A 21,744-nucleotide genomic window follows, 5' to 3' on the forward strand; every position below is an offset into this window, starting at 1 on the left:
CCTTTAAGGCTGGCATATATAATTTATGTTAGTTATGAATCTTCCTACATTAGCCTATTAAAGAATGTCATTTGAATATTATCAAAAATCTCTGCTTCTTTTCATACGTTATCTTCAAGGGGTGACCTTTATAGCTCTACATGAGACAGTTTGCAACCAGTTTATCCAGTGGTTTATTCATTTTAGCATGGATGAAATAGAAATAGTTCTAATTTATCAATCGAAAGGTGTACAAGAATTAATACTGTTTTGGAGAACTAGAAAGATATGATGAATTTGTTCATGAGACTACAGGATGGTCCTCCTTTCATCCTGAAGGAAAGAAATATTGCTCATGAGTAATCTATCCAAGTTCTTGTATCAAGTGTCTTCTCAGAAAAAAGAGAGGAAGAAATTCTATAAAGTGGAGCAATCTGAAGTTTTTAAGAAAAAGATTTAGATAAAAAACACAAAATGTTTTTTAGTTTCGTTATATTTCATCAGATTTAATTAAGTTTCCTGTCATTAACTAGCAATTAAGAGAGAATGTTACTAAATTTATTACGACTAATTAGAGTTATAAGTATTACCATAATTTGAAATAAACTGAGCCTTTTTGCTCAAGTGACCAATTTTTCATGGGATGCTAGGAGAACTAAATGCTATGCTAATGCTACACAACATACTGCATACTGTCATTAATAGAAAAAAATAGACCGATGAATATATATATATATATATATAGATCTCGCTATTAATGAAGAGTAATTACATATAAATTTAGTCTTAATGAGGCTCATGTTTCTAAAACAGATTTAAATATTACTATTTAAGGTGCCTATAAATAGAACTCATTTAGGACTTAGGACAAATTAATGTTAACTAGTAACGAAAATATATTAAACTGCTGATATTACCGAGAATGCGAAAGAAAGAATCCTGCTGATTTCAAATCTATAGTCGTCCATTCAATTTATGGTTGCGATTAGGCCTCACATTTTACAAAACTCCAGGCATAAACAACCTCAACTCAGTGTAGTAGCTTCTTTATCAGATCTCATCAGCTCAGATCATCAGAGATGCAAAGATCATTTTCCCCAGGGAGCACGCATAGGGAGAAAACAAGAGAAACTGCAACACTATTGTTTTCTTCATGGCTACAAAACTCAATACATTGTTCCGTTGACAACAATCTTTTCAATATTTCAGCAATCATTCATAATGTTAACAATTATGCTACTTCTCAGCCTGTAATGTATGGGGCGTTACAAGACATTGTACATGACCTTGGCAGATATTGTAGTTTGTTATTGCCTTGTCGGTGTAATTGTGTGATGTACTAATTGGATAACTAAGAGCCTAACTAGACAACAACTATAGTAACAGAATGAAAAAAATAAAGAGATTAACCGAGTAAGATCAACATTGACATTAGCTTTTTCTTTGCTTTGCTTCAAATCTATGTCGCGACCAGAAAAGCATATAGCATTCCTGTTATGATGGCAGCAACTCTTAAAGCAATCAACATGAAATCTCCTTTTTTAAGAAGAGTGTTTACTTAGGGACTTGATGGACAAATGGGTATGCCCGTCTTCCTCTTCCTCCCTAGAATGGATGCCCTCTCTAATCTTGAACCACCCTCGCGCCATTTCTTAAATGCTTGCATTGAAGACCTAGCAGCGTCGAACACTTTCATAGAGAAGAAACAAAATAGCATATATCATTGTCATGAAGCAGCTGTAAAATAAAGGAGGAACGAAGTTTATCAAGAAAGTCTCACACTGAGATTCCTCTTTTGTAAGGCGTGCCACGAATTTGGGAACTGTTGCCACAGGAGCACTATGGGACTTGCTTAGTATCTCCTTGTACCTACTCGAGAATGCATCACGAAGAAAATCTCGAATTGTTTTGTCGCCAACCCTACCAATCGTCAGAATGTTGAGAGATTAGAACTGAAAGCCTGCTACTCATTAATGATCTCCAATTAAAAAATTGTAAACATCAAAATGCACGCCTGAGCACTTTGATCTAAGCGACAACCGCAGAGGAAAACAAGTTGGAGTAGCAATCATGAATATCTGTGAAGAATATGAATAAAGAATATGGATACACAATAGGCATATATATTCAAAGGGAAATCTGCAAAAACAGGCTAGATTTTAGCAATTTTATGGCTCAAACCCTATATTGTCACTATTTGCAAATCACTCCCTATGTTTTCTCAAAAAAATGCTCAAACTAAACCCCAACAATTACTAATTCCAACAGAAATTAGCTACCACTCAAATTAAACTAACCATAAGATTGAAGTACGAAAAAATTCCTAGTCTTTTGCCTAAAGGAAATCTTCGCCCATGTCTCCCAGCTCATATTGCCACCAAGCCCACCAATTGCTGGCGCATTGAACCAATGCTCTATCATCCATGAGTGTGCATTCAGTCTCCCCAAAGCCCACTTCTCTCCTCCTTCCCAATCACGAAAACCCAAATCTTTGCACAATCAACATAATCCTTGTCTCACCCTTCACAATCCAAGAAGTCAAGAGAACTATGTATAAATAGTCATGGATTGCAATATCGGTCAATCCCGAGACGTACGTTGGACTAAATGTGGTTTAGATTAACCAGTTAGCCTCCAAAATTAAATGTGGAATGCAACATGGATTAAACATATTTCTTAATTTAGTACACAGTGGACATGATTAAACCGCTTCAAATTGTATCAATTTCTATTTATGTTTTACGAAAATAAAATGATTTCTGGCAAGTGCGTTCAAATGCAAATGGATGGCATTCGAACGCAGCGAATGCTTGATTTGCATTCGCACATCCAGAGAATGATTTTTGACCATTCGAATGCTTGATTTCGCATTCGCACATCCAAAGCCCTACTTTGGGACATTCAAACGCGATCGGAGGATGTTCAAACGCGCAACGGATAAGTTGAGTCGTAATAGAATTTGTTTAGAATTTTTGGATGATCGGCTAACCTCCATATACGTGGAAAAACAGCCAACTTAAAATAATTGATAATTAGAACTTGTTTTGCATATAATTAGTAATTACAATGATAGTTAGAGTGTTCCATAGTGTTAGTTTTCTAGTTACTAATTAAAAAACTAACGTTGTTAGCTTTCTTATCTACAATTAGCATTTAGCAAATTAATTAGCTTAATAATCATTATTCATTAATCAACTATCAGTCTATCACAAAGGAGTAAGGAATCATGAGACAATGAATTAGTGAAATTGTGAAAAAAATTAAAGAAAGCTAAAGAAGCAATGCGTTCCTTGCTTCTTTAGTTAATTAATCAACTCCTTTTGCTGTGTTAATTACTGTAGCAATGAAGAAAATAGAAAGCAAAGAAAGCCGACGATGAAAAGGAGAAAGAGAAGGAGAAAGGGAATAAAGGAAAAAAGAAGCCCTAGCAGCCTTTCACCCTGGGCGACCATCAAGAGTGCAAGGGAAAGAGAAAAAATATCTTCGTTGTCGCTTGGAGCTGTGAAAGGAAAGGCTATGCTCGGTGAAATGGAAGGCTGTGTTCAGCTACTCGCTTGCCAGTGTCAATTTCTCACCGTTGCTCGGAGCCTCGGAGAGATAGAGAAAACAAGAGATAAGGAGGCTGATGAAGGTTGAGGGAGGGAGGCAATTTTTAGGGCTCGAAGAGATTTAGAGTGAGGAGAGAGAACGATAGGGTTAGTTTTTTTAAACGATTAACAAGTTAGCCTGAAGATCTGACCCGATATCAAATCAGATCCATTGCCATTGGCTTGCAAAAAGATGTAGCAGGCCACTTAGCCCGCTACGCGCCTTGGCGGTCTGCCACGCAATTTGTTGACTCGCTAAGAAGGCCTAGGTAGCCTAGCCCTAAGCCTAGGCCGCATGGGCTGTTTGTGGGACGGCCGCATTGGCCGATTTTTATAAAACTGGACAGCCCTACATATGGGCAGTCAATACGATTGATATAGTCAATACGTACCTTTTTTTCTCTAGCGGCAGATTCCAATTCCGATAACAAGTTTCAGAACCTTGAAATAAACTAATACTTTCTTGATTTTGTAGCTATTAATACCTCAAAAGAAATCTCAACAAGGTGATTTGACTTCTAATGTCATTCTTATATCACCAAGTTGGGGATCATAGCAAGATGCACTAGTAATGTATGACGTACAAGAGTTGGAGGATGAAGTGTAGTTATTTGGAGGCTTGGAACTGTGTCTAATGTAATCTGAAAGAAATTACGATTAAGAGGAACAATGTTGTTTATATTTCTTGTGATGAGACTAAAACATGAAAAAAGTGAAACTAAAATGGTAGTATATGACTTGCTTTTGTTGCATGGTTTTGTTTAAGATACTCAATGAAAAGACAGCCTACTATAATTCTGAATTGCCATAGTTATTATTCTCCTAAAGGCTTTATCCATGCTAATAATCGGCTGGTAAATAAAAAGGAATATAATAGTCTCCATTTTGGATTCGTATCAGGTGCAATAATATTCAGATGTTTATCGGGTTTATTGGATACAGAAGCATATGATTTTTCCTTTCCTTTTTAGAATATAAAGGAACTGAAAGGCATCTTGTTACTTCCAAGAGCCATATAAGCACTAAAAATCCTAACCAATTTAAAAACTATATTAGATTTTTAGTGTTGACAAATGTGTATAAAATATTTTAAATGTTTTCATATATGTATATGAACATATTTATAAGTTTTGATAAGATATGATAAAGATTTTCTAAATTTGAAGCAAATAAGTCGAAGCATTTGAAATGCGTTCGAATGCACCTTGTGGATCGTTCGAAAATATAGAAGCATGTTTTTGGCCATTTAAATGCGCCTTGGAAAATGTTCGAAGTCATTTGAAGATATAGAAGCAGATTTTCGACCGTTCGAACACACTTGGAATTCAAGTTAGGTTATTTGAACGCGATCGACTTGCGTTCGAACATGGTAGCAAAATTTTGTGAAATCTAGGACCTGTGAGATCTAATTTGACTTGAATTTAACTTTATTTTTATAAGGCATCTAAGGGTGAGGATGCCCTAACCCTAGAGGACGTGGGTCATTGCTATGAGAAGTTTTTGAAGAAATATCATTTTTCACTGGCAAAGGTTTTTACTCATCTTCTATATTGAAATGATTCGCCTTAAAAGTTACTAAGACGAAAAATCAATTTCAAGGGTACTGAGATTGAAAATCAATCACGGAAATCAGTGAATTGCGGGGTCTAGCAACCAAAACTGTGTCTAATAAAATTGTGGGATCACCGGGTTGTTTGTAGGTTAGTTTTGTAAACTATTATGATTTTTAGTAATTGGTTTAGTTTGAGTTTGGATCTGTAGTTTTTTACCTATTTAGATTTTTCTACATAAAAATCTTAGTGTTTTGTTATGGTCGTCTTTGGTGAAGATAACTGTCTATCCAATTTGTTAATCTAGACAAAACTCAATACAGAATTTGCATAGGCGAGAATCAAAAGAAAAAGGAAGAGAAATCAAGAGAGGCAACAGAATTAGAGGCAGAAGTAAGCATATATAGAGAGAATGAAGATTTAGAAATTTCAAATAGTGATAATAAAAGACCAAGGAGTACAGATGAACATAAAATATTCCTTTGTAAAAAAATAAAGAGATAAAGTGAACTACTTAGCTCATTGGGTTTATAAATGTTGGCATCTTTTTTAAGGCTATCAATGATAAATCATTTCATATATTGATGGAAGCAATTAGTCAATATAGCCCAAGGTATAAGCTAGCATCTATTCATGAATTGCGTGAGCCACTTTTAAAGAAGCAAGTGGCTAAAAGAAATAATGATTTGGAGAATCATAGGATTGCATGGAAAAAAATGGTTGCTCAATTTTAACTAATGCTTGGATAGATCGAAAAAGAAGAAGTATTATGAATTTATGTACGAGTTGTGAGTTAGTTTTCTACGTTATGGTGATTGCTCTAAAGACACATGCAGGTGAATACATCTACAATATTATTTTTAATGGTATCAAAAAAGTGAGAGAGGAGAATGTTCTCGAAATTATGACTGATAATACTACTGCTAATTTAGCAAATGTACAGTTGCTAAAAAATAAATATCCCCACATATACTGAATATCTTATGCCGCCCATTATATATATTTAATATTGGAGAGGATATCTAAGGAACGAATGATTAAATGAGCAATTGAACGTGAGAGATAAATCACGGCATTCATTTATGGATATCATAAGACATTAAGAAATGATGTGTCAATTCACACAAAAAAGAGATCATGAGACCTAGAATTAGAAGATTTGCTACTTCTTTTCTTACATTACAAAGTCTTTTGAAGAAGAAAAAAAATTTAAGACTTATGTTTACTTCTGATGAATATTTAACATGAAAATGATCAAAAACTGCTTAGGGAAAAATAGCTTACTCTACTATTCTTAATAATTAATTTTAGAGGTAAGTGTCATTAGCAGTTAAAATTTTCACTTTTGGTGAAGTTACTTCGAGTTGTTGATGATAAAATAAGACCACCAAATAAAATTTATATATGGTGAGTTGAAGGATGTTGAGAAGATAATTAAGAATATTTTCAATAATAATGAGACTTCTTGCAAGCCATTCCTCGATGCAATTGATCACTACATAAATGGAAAGCTTAATACACATCTCTACGCTGCTACATATTATTTAAATCCACACTACTTTTATAGAGATTGTGATAAAATAAAGAGTGATATAAATGTAATGGATGGTATTTGTAGTTGTGTTGATAACTTCTATCAAAATATGTCTATTCAAGTGCACATTATAAATGTGAAGATGAAAGCATATAAGAATGCTACTAAAAATTTTGACAGACCACTAACAAGATTAGGAAGAAAAGTTAATAATGATGAATTCAACCTAGGTATATTTAATAGTTTAACACATGTAATAAAGCATGTCTTTTAGTCTTATCACTTATGTCTATTAATACATTACTAAGTTACTTTCTAATTTATCTGGTTATTAGTTCATTGGTGGAGTGTATATGGAGGTGGCCCTTTTACCTAAAACATAGCAATTGAGATTTTTAATTTGACATGTAACTCGTCCAGATGTGGAAGAAATTAGAACTCATTTGAATGGGTAATGTATTATTGCATTAATTAAGTTGTCGATTCTAAATTATATCGACTCATATTAATTTGGTCTTTGTTTTTAGATTTATTCAAAGAAGAAAAATAATTGATCCAACCGTTGAAATGGTCTAAGATTCGGATATGTTCCTCTGGAAGTTAGGAATCAAGCGCAATTATAATCTCGTCGATTAGGCTAGTAAATCGAAAGTTATGAAGAAATAATGACCAAAGGGTAGGAGGTGGCGGAATAGACGTGGATTGTGGTTAGGATTTTGGGAAATGATGATGGCTATGGTGAATGGGTTAGTACTTTAAACAAGATGATGTGAGAGAAAGGAGCTTCTAGGTATGGCTAGTCATTGGAGTGAGGGGGAGAAGCGATGGAGGAATCTAATATGTTAGACTACTAGTTAGTGTATTAATCTCATATGCTAGTTAGTTTGTGAATTAATCAATTATTCAGTTACTTATTATTTTGCTAATTAGTTTGTGAATTACCCAATGGCCTCAATTTTATATACAAAGTAAAAGTAATAAGATATGGCAACTAATTCCTCTTAAACAGCATTTCTGGCTAGGTCTACATCATCTAAATATTTTGTGCTTATTGACTCTAATGATCTAGGGTGAAAATATGGATACATTTCTAATAAAAATAATGCCAACACCGTGAAATATAAATTTTATGGGAAGGTCACTAAGAGAGGAAATAATAGATTTAAAAGCATATTGTAGCCATTAGAGGTGATGTTGCACCTTGTCCAAAAGCTAGTGACGAGGCAAAAAAAAATTATCAAGATGATAATTATATTGAGCTAAAGTTTGATAATGATTCAGATGATAATTTGTTGGCAAATAAAGCTCCACTCGAAGATTGTAAAGAAGACTAGAAATCTAATTTTGAATGTGAACTTATTATAAATGTGATTCTTGTGATGATCGTGAACATGTTAGATATTTGGATGTGATGATTGTGAACTTATTGTGAATTTGATAATTTTGAATCTTTGATCATATTATTTGTTTTGAATATTTGGTTGTGAATTTTGTGAACTTCTTATGAATTTGATAATTTTTAATCATTAATCATGTTATTTGTTTCGGATATTCAGTTGTGATTTTTGTGAACTTGTTACAATTGTAAATTGTGAATTGTGATTATGTTATTTGATATTGTAGCATAGTGCATCATTACAAATTTTATATATACTATATTAGCATTAAAAATTATAAATATATTATATTAAAAAATTTATTTTTTTAATATAAAAATGCTAGACCGCCTTGTCACCTCCCTTTTGCCTTGGCACTAGCTGGTGGGGTGACCACCCGCTATCTGCAACTACCTTTCAAATTAAGGGCTATCAAAAAAGCTCACTGGCTTGCGAGGCTCATGAGCTTAACTCATTTAGAGCTCTAAATGAGCGAAGCTGGGCCAAATTTTTTAGCTCGAAAGTTAATCGAGCCAAGCTGAACTAAAGCCAACTCACTCAAGCTCGGGTCAAATTAGCTCAAAATATATATTATTATATTAAGTCTACTTATTTATCTAAGGTTATCTAGCACACTTGGTAAGAATACTTTTATTCTCACCCATGACTCGTGTTCGATTTATAGATGGTAAATTTTTCTATGTACTGTATTAAATTTTTAAAATGAAGTTATAACTTTAGACCCATATTGGAAGTGAAAAAAATTAAAATGGCCTTTACATATCGTATCTTAAACATTAGAATGTGTTCTTTCCAAAAATAATATTTAACATTTTAGAAACGAGCCACTCGAGCCGAGCCAACTCAAGTATGAGCCGAGCTGAACCATGCCTCTATTAACTAGCTCGTCTCGAGCTCGAGCCAAGCTAGAGTAATATCCATTTCAAGCTGAGCCGAGCTCAACTCAACTCGCTCAAACTCAGCTCATGTACACCCTACCCACTATAATCAAACTATTTTTTAATTACATAAAATTCTAAATATTATTTTAAAATGTAAAAAAAAATTAACAATTTAGAAAATAACAGTAGAAAAATTTAAAACAAAAACAAAAATTAATCACACATGAAGCTTAAAATTTTTTTTTAAAAAAAAAAAGCTCACTCAAAATCATAATGAATTTCGAGCTAAATTTAGTAAATTTTTATGTTCATAAATTACTGCTATAAAAGTAAGATGAAGAGAGATCTCTCCTTTCACAATTGTTCTGCAGCAATAAGAAAATCGAAGCTAAAGAGTGTACAAAGAGACGAAAAATGGAAAAAAAACCACCAACCTAAATTCACTAGAGTGCGGAATAGCTAAAGAGGCTCACAGGATCAACCACCGAATGAGATTGATGAAGTGTGAGAGGTGAGAGAAGAAATCCAACCCTAGCCGATTCTAGAGCAAAAAAACTATTTAGGGTCAGGATCGAGATCAGCCAATTTTGCAAACCATGATTTTATTTATTTTAGCATAGAAAAAATCCTAGATATTGAAAATGGCACTTATTCTACAAATTCCATATAAAATCATCAGAAAAGTGTAATAGCAAAGCTGCTTCATAGTTGTATCTTTATCACACATCTCATGTAATACTTGAATAATCACGTATTTTAAATCTTGATAACTGAACCTATAATACAGAATAATATCATCAAAAGCAAACACAATATATGGCAGCTTAAAGGATAAAGACTTACAGAGGAACAATTTTGCAACCTAACTCATAAAAGTAGGGGCAGCGAGTCCTAAGATCCACGCATGCTGCATCAGCCTTGATTTCCTTTCTAGTCCTGTAGCATTGTTGTAGACAAGTTGCTAATGTCGTAATCAGTAACATTTTGATTTTCTTTGTTATGTTCAACTTATCATCAAGTAATTTACTTCTTCATCAAAGCAAGAAAATCTAGCAAAGTTGAATGATTAAGTAATGTAAAGTATTAGTTACAAACTGGATTAACTTCATATCAGTTGATGCCAATCTACACACCTCTACCAACCGACACTTGTTGTGCCAATGAGGGCATGACTTTGCACTGACACGATTTTTTTATTGTTATTTTTTATATTTTTACACTTCAAAAATTAATTTTGAATGTACAAGCTAGATTAACTTCATATCAGTTGATTTAAACCCAAAATTTCCTATTTTTGCAAATTTTTAGCTACAATTTCAAAATAATTAAATTTCCTCCAATTTTTGAAAATCCAAAATTGTTATGTCAAATTCATTCAAATTGGGTCAAATTTGATATAGGAATTGTTAGATTAATTAACTTCAACTAGATTTTAGTGTCAACTATTGAATTATTATCAAAAAATGAATGTCTTCAATCATATTACGTATTTGATCATCTTTCTATGTAACTGTTGTTATATGTTTAAAATAGGTTATTTACAACATTATCTATGGATAAAAGACTCTAATGTAAAATTTAATACATATATTCAAACCAAAAGCTAAGGATTATCGTGCCAAAAACACTATAAACATCTTTAAATACCTTAAAGAATTTATTAAAAATATGTCAATGGTACGCAGGGGCGTACCGAAGCCATGCCGACCGACACACCCTGTGCCAACTGGGATCGGCATGACCATCATTGTTAAGTTGTATATAATGCAAACTTCTGACAATTAAATAGGTCATATCAATGTAGGGATTAATCTACTTCCTAACCCATAATCAACTCTCTTCTTATCTCTTTTCAAATGAATGGATAGCAATATATTTCTAGAATATACACAATGAAATCAAGTTGTCGAATACAAAATAGCAGTGTATAAGGAAACTGAACATACTTTTGGCTGAAGCAGGCAGGAGAATTAATTGATAGTACTTGTCTCAGGAACAACTCATGAGAAAGCCAAAATGGTAAGTCCACCTTAGCACCCTTTTCAACCTAGATGAGGAGGACAGATTATTAGAACTAGACAGCAAAGAGCTATTTGCACATGATCAGAAACTTACACTGTTTGTCTCAGAACCAGGATCTAGCAGGCCAACTCCATGAGCTCCCACTTGAAAAACAACTGAAATAGGCTGCCAAGCATAACATCAATGTCAACAGAAAATCGGTCAATAACCTTGCCACTGAGATGTATGCACACATTATTAAGTGTTCTGACCTCCTCTTCCATGAGAATGTCATCCATGTCATAATATCTAGCCATTGCTTTTGGCAGAACTGAGAAACAGCAGTTGCTCCTTTTCTAGTTTGAAAAGTGTCTGCAACAACTCTTAACAGCAAATAACAGTACTTTTAAGACATCAAACTGCCGAAAATGAGAGTTGTTAGGTTTTTAGCAGAAGAAGAAACTGCACTTGAAGGACCCTAAGCTTCAAATGTGTACTGGATGTATGGATGCAGTTTCTTTTAACATAATAGATAAATATAAAATCACACTAAGAAAAACAAAAATAAAATTGATTGGAATTGAAGTTTATGCTCCTTTTGTGCTATGGATAAACTACTTTAACATCCCCAATATGATAGAAACAGTAGGCCATAATGAGGAAGACTGGATTCCTAGTCCTAGAATATCAGCAAAGTAGTTATAAACATGCATGCTGAATTAGTTGCAATTGGACTTAAGATTACATCTCTATCCTGATAAAACCTAACTCAATTTTTGCTGCTAGTCCTATTGTGTTTACGACTTTGTTGAAATGTTCTTTACTTCACTATGTATGTTAATGATGTGTAATCATTTTGGATAAATAAAGTTATATTGTTGTGGTGGCTTTCACTTCTCTCACAGGAATACGTTTATTATATTTTCATTTCCATAGACAATCTTGGAGTCATATATAATAAGATGGGTATAGTGTTCCAGGTAAGGAAGATGCATGAAGGACATACGATCTAGGAACAGTTCTTCAAAGCATGAGACGACAAAAAATGATTAGTAGAAATGGAAAGCGTATAAAGCGGCTTAGTAATAAGAAGATTCTTTTAGCTGCTATGCGGCACAATGGGCGAAGAAATTTTGTGATCACCATCACAAGAATAGATTGGTGCATGGCTGGAGCATGTAGAAATAAAATGCATGACTACTAAACAGCAAATCAAACATAACATCCCACGCATAAGTTCACATTACTAACTTGTAAACTGTAGAATAAAGAATGCTTAAGCTTAGGATGTCCACTTGCCTAAGAGATCCACTAAGGTCAAAAATAAATAATCTTTTTTCAATCTATTGTCAACCAATAACATCTGGTAAAAAATTCTAATTTCTCCTACTGCATATTGACATCAACTCTAATGTATTTCTCCTATTGGCTATTGCAGATCGACATCAAAGCAATGAAGCATTTTATGCAAAGCCTATACTTACATGAATCAAAGCATTGTATACTAATAGTATAACGTGATCCGCAGAGAAACACACTGCGGCATTACAAAGAGCCATTCCAGAGCGAGCCTATACTAACAGTCTAATAGTTGTAAAATTAGAAAAAAAAAACTGAAAATTAAGATTAAATTAAGAATTTGCAGGGCTTTCCCGTGGGTTAGCGGGAGGCGGGAGCCCTTCCAGAAATTATCAGAGGCGCAGAGCTGAACCCAGGCCTAAGAGTGGATTTGAAAATAGCCATCAACCAGCAATTGACGCGCCTCGGTTAAAATTCATTAGCTGCGTCATTCGCCCTAAGCGCAAAGAGGGAAAGAGAGAGCAGGGAGCCTCACCTTGGTGTCTTCCTCAGTTACGTTGTGAAGGCAGAGCGAAAGAGAGAACCGAAGTGGAGCAGAGCTCGCCGGAGTCGCCCGTCGCGTGAGGGAGAATTGGTGCCGTCGTCGTCGTCGGAGGTGGCTATAGTTTTCTCCTCCTCGTCTCACCCGTAGCTTAGTGTCGCCGTCGCGTGAGGGAGGGAGGGAGGGAGGGAGGAACGTCTAGGGTTTTCTCATCGGGTGTCGGAAGGCGGCCATTCCTGCAGCTGCTCGGGAGACAGACGGCGGCGCTGCCGTCGAGGTGCTCTGGGGAGATCAATGGAGGGAGAAAAGAGGGATAGAGAGGGGAGGACTTCCGCCGTTACGGTGTCGGACTCTTATTCTATTTAAAGAAAATAAAAAGGACTTTTGGATTGGGCTTAACGGGCTTGGGTCTTAAAACGAAATAAGTCGAACGAAATTTCCCGCCAAAATTTTCAAAAGAGAGGGAGCTCGCAGTCTTATGTAGAGTCTTTATGTACTACTCAATCGGGCTCAAAATTTTAAATTTGGAGCCAGGTTAAGTTTCAATGGGGCTCTAAAACTAGCTTCAAATTTAGAGCTAGTAATAGTGGGGCTCCAAATGGAGCTCGGCTCTATTTGTTATTTTAACCTTTTGAAATACCAAAATTGCCCAATAATTATTACATTCAATAATTTTAATTTCATTTGTATCATTTAACGTTAAGATAACCTATTAAGTAATTTAAAATAGCCAATATAATAATATATATTATATTATTATTTTAATATATATGGAGCCTGGTATGTTGGAGTGTACCGGGCTCTTGCTCCATTGTTGACTCCATATTTGGAGCCTTTAGAGCCAAGGTTGGAGATACTCTAAGTTAATATTTTGTATTTTAACATCCATTCAATTAAAGTTAATGGCAAAACACAGTTTCTCTACCTTGAGAAGTGATGAGAGCTCTACCTCATTGAAAGGTGTAACACCCCAAATATATAAATAAAAAATAAAAAAAAATCCCGTGACGCACGCGCCGAGAGTCACCACCCCCGCGTCCTCTCTTCTCCTTCTTCTTCCCTTTCCCTTGCCCCCACCTCCATTAAACCCCCATCTTCCCCTCCTCGATCGCACCATTTCTCCACCTCTACCTCTCTCCATCTCTTCTCGTGGGTTGCCAACACCGGAGCCGCCGAGCTTATCGACCAGCCCCCCTTTCGGTAAGCCCTCCTCCCCTTTCCTTTTTTCTTTTCCCTATTACTTCCCTCCTCAGCCTCGTGCTGTGCCAGCCCCGTGCTGTGTCGCCACCGTCCCCGTGCTGCCGCCGGCACCGTTGGCCTTGTGCCGCGCCGCCAGCGTCGCAGCCCCTCGGGCTTTCCGCCCTCCCTTCGTCTCCTCCCTCGGAAGAGGAATACCGAGGGAGGGTGGGGGGTTGTTTAACCCCCCATACCCCCCCCCCCCCCCTTAGTGAGCTGCGGTCATACCGCAGCCCACTGAGCCCCTTGGTGGGTTGCGGTCAGATGCAGCCCACTGAGCCCCTTGGTGGGCTGCGGTCCAGACTACAGCCCACTAGGCTTGGGTTGGGTGGGCTGCAGACCGCAGCCCACCAACCAAGCCCACTTGCAGCCCACCTTGGCCCTTGCCTATTGGATTAGGTTTGAGCCTAACCCAATACCTCTAGCCTAGCCCTTTTGGAACCATTTGGACCCTATAACCCCGTTTATCTTTTGCACCTGATTTAATTAGCCTGATCCCTCGTAATAATAATTTAGTATCATGTGAATTTTAGGATAACATAAGACTCGCCCTAGGAGACACTTGACTCATGTAATTGCCAACTATAAATGCACTAATAAGATAATTAATTCTATTAGTTCGCTAATCTTACGTATGGCTTACTTGCGTGGTGAATTAATAGGTTGACACCACGTGAGGAGGATTTTGGGATTCCGGTGGAGCTAGTTAGCTGACGAGTTTTACCATACTGAAGACCCTCCAGGCGAGTAGAGTTATACAAATCTAGAATAACATAATTACAGTCATTATACCTGTCATGACACTGTAGAAAATGTCAGTATTAATGCATGCAGTTAGTACACCACGTTATATCCTTGCATATGTGGTTATTGATAACTTGCTCATCATAACATTATGAGAATGTTAATGTAGCATAAACACTAGTGCGATAATGCTTTACATGTGTCCTGTATGGTATACTATTGCATAGATGTATGATTGCTGTGAATATAGAATATAATGATCATGATGACTATAACATGCTTTATACACTCATAGACACTACACCACTTCCACCTATTATTAGTAGTCGAATTCTGACTATGCAGTACCCTTACTCACTCAGCCTAGGGTTAAGAGTAGAGTGTATCTTATATAACTATATTATTAGCGGCATACACCTGAGGTCGGGAAGCCTGTGTGGCATTTAGGTAGTTATACTGCATAGTTAGGACTAGATTATGATGATATAAGAATATGATTGTGAGGCGGGGATATAACTCTAGCGGTACCCGACAACGTAGGGTTAGGGCGTCTTTGGATGAGCCAAGGGCTCCTGATTCTCCCGCTGAGAGTGGTGATGATTTAGAGAGAGTGAGATACGGGCTTACGACTGGGGTCCTTAGTCTGATGGCTATAGACAACCGGCCACATGTAGTGTCGCCATACACGTGTAGGTGACATTACCGCTAGATGTGTATATATCCCCCCTCGATGTATGAGATAATTGATGATTATTTCATGAGAGTATTTACCCTGTGTGGTGAATAGCTCGGTGAGCGATGATAAGTATGATTAATGCTTTGGTAGGCCTGAGATGATTAAACTGTTATTTTATTGCTATGCATAACATGTAAGACCTATGATTGAGATGTGAACGAATAAGATATTGTATCAAGCTTTATATCTGTATGAACTTATCATGATATGTTAGGAACTAGCATGTTTCAGGATAGTGATTAGTAATCTTTATCAATTGCATTGATTCTGTAAATTGTGGTAAGTCTTTTCAATAAGTATGTCGTTATTGTTAGCAAATATAGGCATACATTCGATATACACATGTGTTTTCATTATTTTTAGATTTTATAGATCCTACTCGTTGGGCTGTAAGCTCACCACCTTATGGTGGTATTATTTTCAGAGCTAGGGGACGCAGGTGCGAGTAGCGAGGAGTAGCTGCTTTTCCTTTTTAGTAGATTTGTTAGTTGTGTTAAGCCCCAGCGAGGGCGTAATGATGATGTTGTATTTTGGACTTTAGCATTGTATTTTGGATGTATATTTGGGAGGCTTGTTGTGGCCTGTGGACTTGTATCCGAACTCTTATAGTTGAGTTATTTATGGTGAAATTATGCTGTTGTGTGTCTTGTGAAATCCTTGTACTGCCAGGTCACGTGATACACCGCGTGGGGGGGATTTACCCACGCGGTTTACACGTGTATCTGGAGGTTTGGGTGTTTCATATACAACATCTACAATTACATCAGACCAGATGTGATAGCACTTGCATGCATTATTGGGGAATATCAAAGAATTTGTAGCATCTTACTTATAAATGTTATATATAATATTGATTATTTCTATTCATTTCAGAATTTATTCCATAATCGTTATTATCATGCAAACTCTTTAGTGCAACTATGTATTTTTGCACCTTTTTTACTGTATATAATTATCTATAAAATAAAATAAACACTTGTAATATCTACCCCTTTTCTAGGCAAGGGCATTTTTGATACTTAGTGAAGAGTTAGGGCAACCAGTAAACATCTTTATAATACAAACTAGGGATATAACTTTAGGTAGCAAAAATGGCTGGCTAATTAGCAGCTTGATTAGCCTCACAAAAATATATATGCTAAACAAAAAATTATTTGTAAAGAATAATGCACTCAGAAATGCATTGATTAGATTCACCTATATCTAATTAATTATAGGGATAATTTTACTTAGACCCCCTTTAGTTACTCCTGTTTTTCGTATATATTTCTTAAACTTTTTTGTTCCTTATATACACCCTCTAAACAAAGAAAAGAATATTTATAAATATTTCTGAATCAAGAAAACAGTGTAACAATACAGACTTGTAAACCCCAAAAAATTAAACTTTTTAGTTGAGAGTGTATGCGATAAAGAAAAGAAAAGTTCAAAAAATGTACGTTAAAAATTCAAAGGGTCTATATGAAATTATCCTCTAGTTATAACACAGAGCCTATAATTTTACTGTCTTAAATTGGCAAATTAGTTATTGGTCCGAAATATAAGCTAGTCGACGGATAGGATTTCTTTACTATCTTTATCCAGTTCCATTATCGCCACTAACACTTGCAATCTAGATTCTAGATTGCCTATAATTTTTATTGGTAATAATTAACACTCCCATCTCTTTCTCTCTTAATACCCTTCATGAGAAGCACTTCTTTTTATCCTTCTTCCTCGTCTCTCTTAAACTTTCAGATAGCCTTTGTAGCCATTTCTATCTGATTGAAAGCAATCCAAGTGATCTCAGAATTAGACAGAGATCAACGCCGAGCCTCATGATGTCCATGTCCAGCAACCCATGTCCAGCGCAATTCGAAGGAAAAGTGACTGTTTATGTTGCCATCTGTGCCATAATTGCAGCCAGTGGAGGTCTCATGTTTGGTTATGATGTTGGTATTTCAGGTAGGGAGATGATGAATTATGATGCTATTGTCTAAGTTTTAGATCACTCCATCTGTTTGCCTTTTTAATTATCTTCAATATGAAAAATCCTAGTATTTGAATTAATATTGCCTGTCTTATTTTCTCTCTAGTTTATCTAGACTATGTTTCATATCTATAGTGTTAAAAGATATGATATATATGATTTGTAACCTAACAATGTTAGGCGGACAAAATGTATATTCTATTCTCTCTCATTTGTCGACGTGCAGTATATAAGACTTTCATAAAAGAGTGTATTTTAGGGAACGATATATCAGGGATTTATGTATAATTGCTACTGATTTTTTTAAAAATATTATAATAACCACTTACATTAGGCAAAAGACTATTTTGACCTTATATAAATTGCTTAATATAATTTTAAATCTATATAATATTACTGGTATCATAGGACAAGAAAAGAAAACCTTATCTTTTTGTAAGGAAAAAAATCGGTGATAAATATTTTAAGCTTTAGACTCCAAGAAAGGAGTTTTAGTCGTTTACATGCATTTGTTCATCTTAACAACCAGTCATTAAGAATATTCTATAAATATTCCATCAAAAGCTAAGTACAATGGTAATTCTGAAAATGTTAAAAGATTTTAGTGATAATTATGATATTTTAAAGAATGAAGTGAGCGGCAATTTACATAAAACCCTATATTATATTATTGGCCTATATATATATATATATATATATATATATATATATATATATATATATATATATCTTACAATTATAAATTTTAGATTAATTTGTTATCTTATCTTAGGTAGTTTGATAGAGAAACATAAGTGCAATGAGGAGAATAAACAAATAATAATCATAATATAAAGCTTCATGCACAATAATGATCGAAAGTTATTATTTCATAGTTCAAATCATTTTCTACTTTTGCATAACATCTCTGCAATTTGTATCAATGCCTCTTGTTATCTAACATATGTATCAAAGCATGTGGGGAATATTACAAGATATAATATGCATTATTAGTTTGTTATCTAATAGTTTAATTTCACTGGACGAAATCATCCTAATTAAGCTGAGACTTAGTCTTCATTGAATGCATGCTTGTTCTAACATCTTATCAATTTTAATACAAATGCAGGAGGGGTGACATCAATGGATGATTTCCTACTAAAATTCTTCCCTCTAGTCTACGAAAGAAAGCGCGAGGTCAAGGAAGACAACTACTGCAAATACGACAACCAAGGCCTTCAGCTCTTCACCTCATCCTTGTACCTTGCAGCCATTGTCTCAAGTCTATGTGCTTCAAAGATTTGTATGAGCTACGGCCGGAAGTTGACGATGCAATCCGCCTCGGCGTTCTTCTTCGCCGGCGTTGTGTTCAATGCCACGGCTCAGAATCTCGGCATGCTGATCGCTGGAAGGATACTTCTTGGTGTGGGAGTTGGATTCGCCAACCAGGTCTGCCATTTTCATGCACACTCCCATATTGTATTCTGCCTTATTTGTTGCATGGCAAGTTCGATCTTTATTATGCATATATTTTCCGTGTTTAGAAGATAGAATAAGCTAGCGTAGTGATGTGTTAGTAAAATCGTTTGAGAGAAAAAGTGGTTAATTTTAGGTGAAACTTAATATTTAGTTGTATATTGTATGTTGGATGCAGGCTGTTCCATTGTTCTTGTCAGAGATAGCGCCTGTTCACGTCCGCGGCGGTCTCAACATCCTCTTCCAGCTCGACGTGACGATCGGAATCCTGATTGCCGGCGTCATCAACTTCTACGCAGCGCACATCCATCCCTGGGGATGGAGACTATCCCTCGGCCTTGCGGGCATCCCGGCAGCCCTCCTTTGTTTAGGGTCGTTGTTGATCACCGAGACGCCGACGAGCCTCATCGAGCGCGACAAACTAAGCGAAGGCCTAGCGGTGCTCAAGAAGATCCGAGGCACGAACAATGTCGACGAAGAGTACCAAGAGATCCTGCGTGCCAGCGAAACGGCGCGGCGAGCGAACCAGCCGTTCCGAAAGCTCATGCTGAGATCCAGCCGTCCGCCGCTCGTCATTGCGGTGGCGTTGCAATTCTTCCAACAGTTAACTGGGATTAATGCGATCATGTTCTACGCGCCGGTGCTCTTCCAGACGGTCGGTTTTAAGAGCGATGCGTCGTTGCTATCTTCGATCATTATGGGGAGTGTTAACGTGTTATCTACCGTTATTTCACTGGTTTTAGTGGATAGAGTGGGGAGGAAGCTGCTGCTTCTTGAAGCTTGCTTGCAGATGTTCATTTCACTGGTAAGACTGCTATTGATAGAGCTACTTTTAATTCTATAACAAATAAAATTACCCTCGCAAGTCGCATGCATGCATATAATCAAATGTAATTTGTTTTGATTATTAGACAATGTCTTACTACAAATTAATTATCAAATGTTATAGTTTGCAATTGGAGCCATCCTAGTAGCAATTTCGCACGCCGGCAAGAACCTCGATCAAGAAGCGGCGACCGGAGTGGTGATTCTCGTATGCATGTTCGTATCAAGCTTCGCATGGTCTTGGGGACCCCTCGGCTGGTTAATCCCTAGCGAGACATTCCCCTTGGAGACGAGGACGTCCGGCTACGCCTTTGCCGTGAGCTCCAACATGCTCTTCACCTTCATCATAGCTCAAGCTTTCCTCTCTATGATGTGCCGCATGCGCGCTGGGATCTTCTTCTTCTTCGCCGCATGGATCATCGTCATGGGGGTGTTCATCGCCCTGCTCTTACCGGAGACAAAGAACGTGCCCATCGACGAGATGAGGGAGAGGGTGTGGGAGCAACATTGGTACTGGAAGAGGTACGTTGATGAGGATGAGGATGAGGATGAGGATGAGGAGCAGTCGGAGAGGGTTGAGAGTGGACCGGATATTATGCCAACACAATCGCGTATTTCCTATGCACACCTATAGATGCAATGCAATTTTGTTCATAGGTTCATTTCAGATAGCTCTTCATTAGGGCAGGTACTCTTATATATATATATATATATGTATGTTCTCAGTGTGGTTAGTCTGTTCTTAGTTGCACAAATGTTGCATATATTATATACTAGCAATCACACCATTACTTTTGGAGGGAAAAACTAATGGTTGCAAATGATGGTAAGGAGAGTATAAATGCTTAAGTTGAATGCTCAAAAGGTTAACTTGTAGTCAGGGGAGATAAAATATATATATATTTCCTATATTCCATTTTGAATATGTTCTATTTCACATCCCTAGCTCACTTCTAATTATCTCATTATAAGAATTTCTAGATATATTAGTAGTAATAAACATTGCTAAAGAATGGTCCACGGATATTAATTTAAATATTATAAGAATTTATGGTGTCTTGATAAAGATGTTTCACCAACATTTTCATTTAATGTCAACCAATGCACATAATTTACTGGTTCATAACTTCCCAAAAATCTTTAATTATTATAAAATGCACCGTATGTTATAGCCTGATGAGATCTTTTAATTATAAAATAACTTCAAAGCCACGTATCACTGGCTCTCACTAGATGGTTGATTAATGTACATAATTAGCCACTTCTTAACAAGGAGTCATTTGGCACGTTCGTTAGCCATTTTAATACTAGCTCTATAAAGTTGTTATCCTAAGATCTCCCCTCTAATTAATGTTGCACGATTTCTATCGTGCAATACTCCATAAAATACTCCATCTATCTTTTACCCAGTGAGATTTTTTAATTAATATTATAAATTTTTACAAATCAAATATTATATTTTACCTTTTTTTTATTCACACCCTGTCTTGAAAGATTTTGTAATCTGACCCCTTATTTTTCTTTATAATTTTTATTTAACACATTGGGTTAACTTGAATTGTAACAACAAAAGAATATTCTATTATTATATACTGAATAATTTATAAAATACCTAAATTGCTCATATCTTCTTCATCCTCTCCTCTCCCATCTTTCCCACCACCACCTCATCATGCCTAAGCTTGAGGTTTTGATTCCCAAATTAGAATCAGTTGAAATGATCGGCTTGGCTCATCTTCTCTGGCAAATTTGTGATCGGAGCAAAGATAGATAAAAGAGGTGGATGGGGAAGAAGAAGAGGAGGAGGAGGAAAATAAAGAAGAATAAGAAGAAGATGAATAAGAGGAGGAGAAGGAGGAGGAGGTGGAGGGAAGGGGAAGATGGTAGAGGGGTTGAGAGAAGGAGAGGGGATAGTAAGGATATTTTAATAATTTGGTCAATATTAGTTAGTCAAAATAACATCAGGTGTTAAATAAAAATTATAAACAAAAAGGTCGGGTTATAAAATTC

The 21,744-nt window shown here is 36.1% G+C and overlaps 2 protein-coding genes and 1 non-coding gene across 6 annotated transcripts; 1 reads left to right on the forward strand and 2 right to left on the reverse strand.

Annotated features, from left to right (window-relative positions):
* Window positions 1-1,119: 1,119 nt before the first annotated feature.
* On the reverse strand, window positions 1,120-13,111 carry LOC140768778 (DNA replication complex GINS protein PSF3-like). Of its 4 annotated transcripts, none has more exons than XM_073109181.1 (7): window positions 12,764-13,111; window positions 11,202-11,301; window positions 11,044-11,115; window positions 10,875-10,975; window positions 9,772-9,864; window positions 1,760-1,899; window positions 1,120-1,668 (listed from the first exon to the last, which is right to left on the reverse strand). In XM_073109181.1, exons 2-7 carry the CDS (start codon window positions 11,244-11,246, stop codon window positions 1,538-1,540), a joined length of 582 nt encoding a protein of 193 aa, XP_072965282.1. In that variant the 5' UTR covers window positions 11,247-11,301; window positions 12,764-13,111; the 3' UTR covers window positions 1,120-1,537. The 4 variants fall into 4 exon arrangements, with proteins under 4 accessions (XP_072965282.1, XP_072965279.1, XP_072965280.1 ...); XM_073109178.1 differs by having other exon boundaries at window positions 11,202-11,312; XM_073109179.1 differs by having other exon boundaries at window positions 11,202-11,348.
* Window positions 12,575-12,738, reverse strand: LOC140769421 (U4 spliceosomal RNA). The gene has a single exon (XR_012105904.1). It is a non-coding gene; the product is annotated as a U4 spliceosomal RNA (small nuclear RNA).
* Window positions 13,112-15,395: 2,284 nt separating the features above from the next.
* LOC140768381 (sugar transport protein MST4-like) lies at window positions 15,396-20,368 on the forward strand. The gene is made up of 5 exons (XM_073108638.1): window positions 15,396-15,438; window positions 17,223-17,429; window positions 18,563-18,882; window positions 19,088-19,714; window positions 19,859-20,368. Exons 1-5 carry the CDS (start codon window positions 15,396-15,398, stop codon window positions 20,366-20,368), a joined length of 1,707 nt encoding a protein of 568 aa, XP_072964739.1.
* Window positions 20,369-21,744: the final 1,376 nt, after the last annotated feature.

This window comes from Typha angustifolia, chromosome 10 (assembly GCF_048772165.1).
Source record: "Typha angustifolia cultivar Huaian chromosome 10, ASM4877216v1, whole genome shotgun sequence".
NCBI lineage: Eukaryota > Viridiplantae > Streptophyta > Magnoliopsida > Poales > Typhaceae > Typha > Typha angustifolia.

Coding starts and splice junctions, on each gene's coding strand:
- LOC140768778 (XM_073109181.1), bottom strand. CDS start 11,246: ATGGCTAGATATTATGACATGGATGACATTCTCATGGAAGAGGAG. Junction 11,116..11,201: donor ACATTCTCATGGAAGAGGAG/GTCAGAACACTT, acceptor TATGCTTGGCAG/CCTATTTCAGTTGTTTTTCA. Junction 9,865..10,874: donor CCTGCCTGCTTCAGCCAAAA/GTATGTTCAGTT, acceptor ACAATGCTACAG/GACTAGAAAGGAAATCAAGG.
- LOC140768381 (XM_073108638.1), top strand. CDS start 15,396: ATGGCTATAGACAACCGGCCACATGTAGTGTCGCCATACACGT. Junction 15,439..17,222: donor TGTAGTGTCGCCATACACGT/GTAGGTGACATT, acceptor TTAAACTTTCAG/ATAGCCTTTGTAGCCATTTC. Junction 17,430..18,562: donor TTATGATGTTGGTATTTCAG/GTAGGGAGATGA, acceptor ATACAAATGCAG/GAGGGGTGACATCAATGGAT.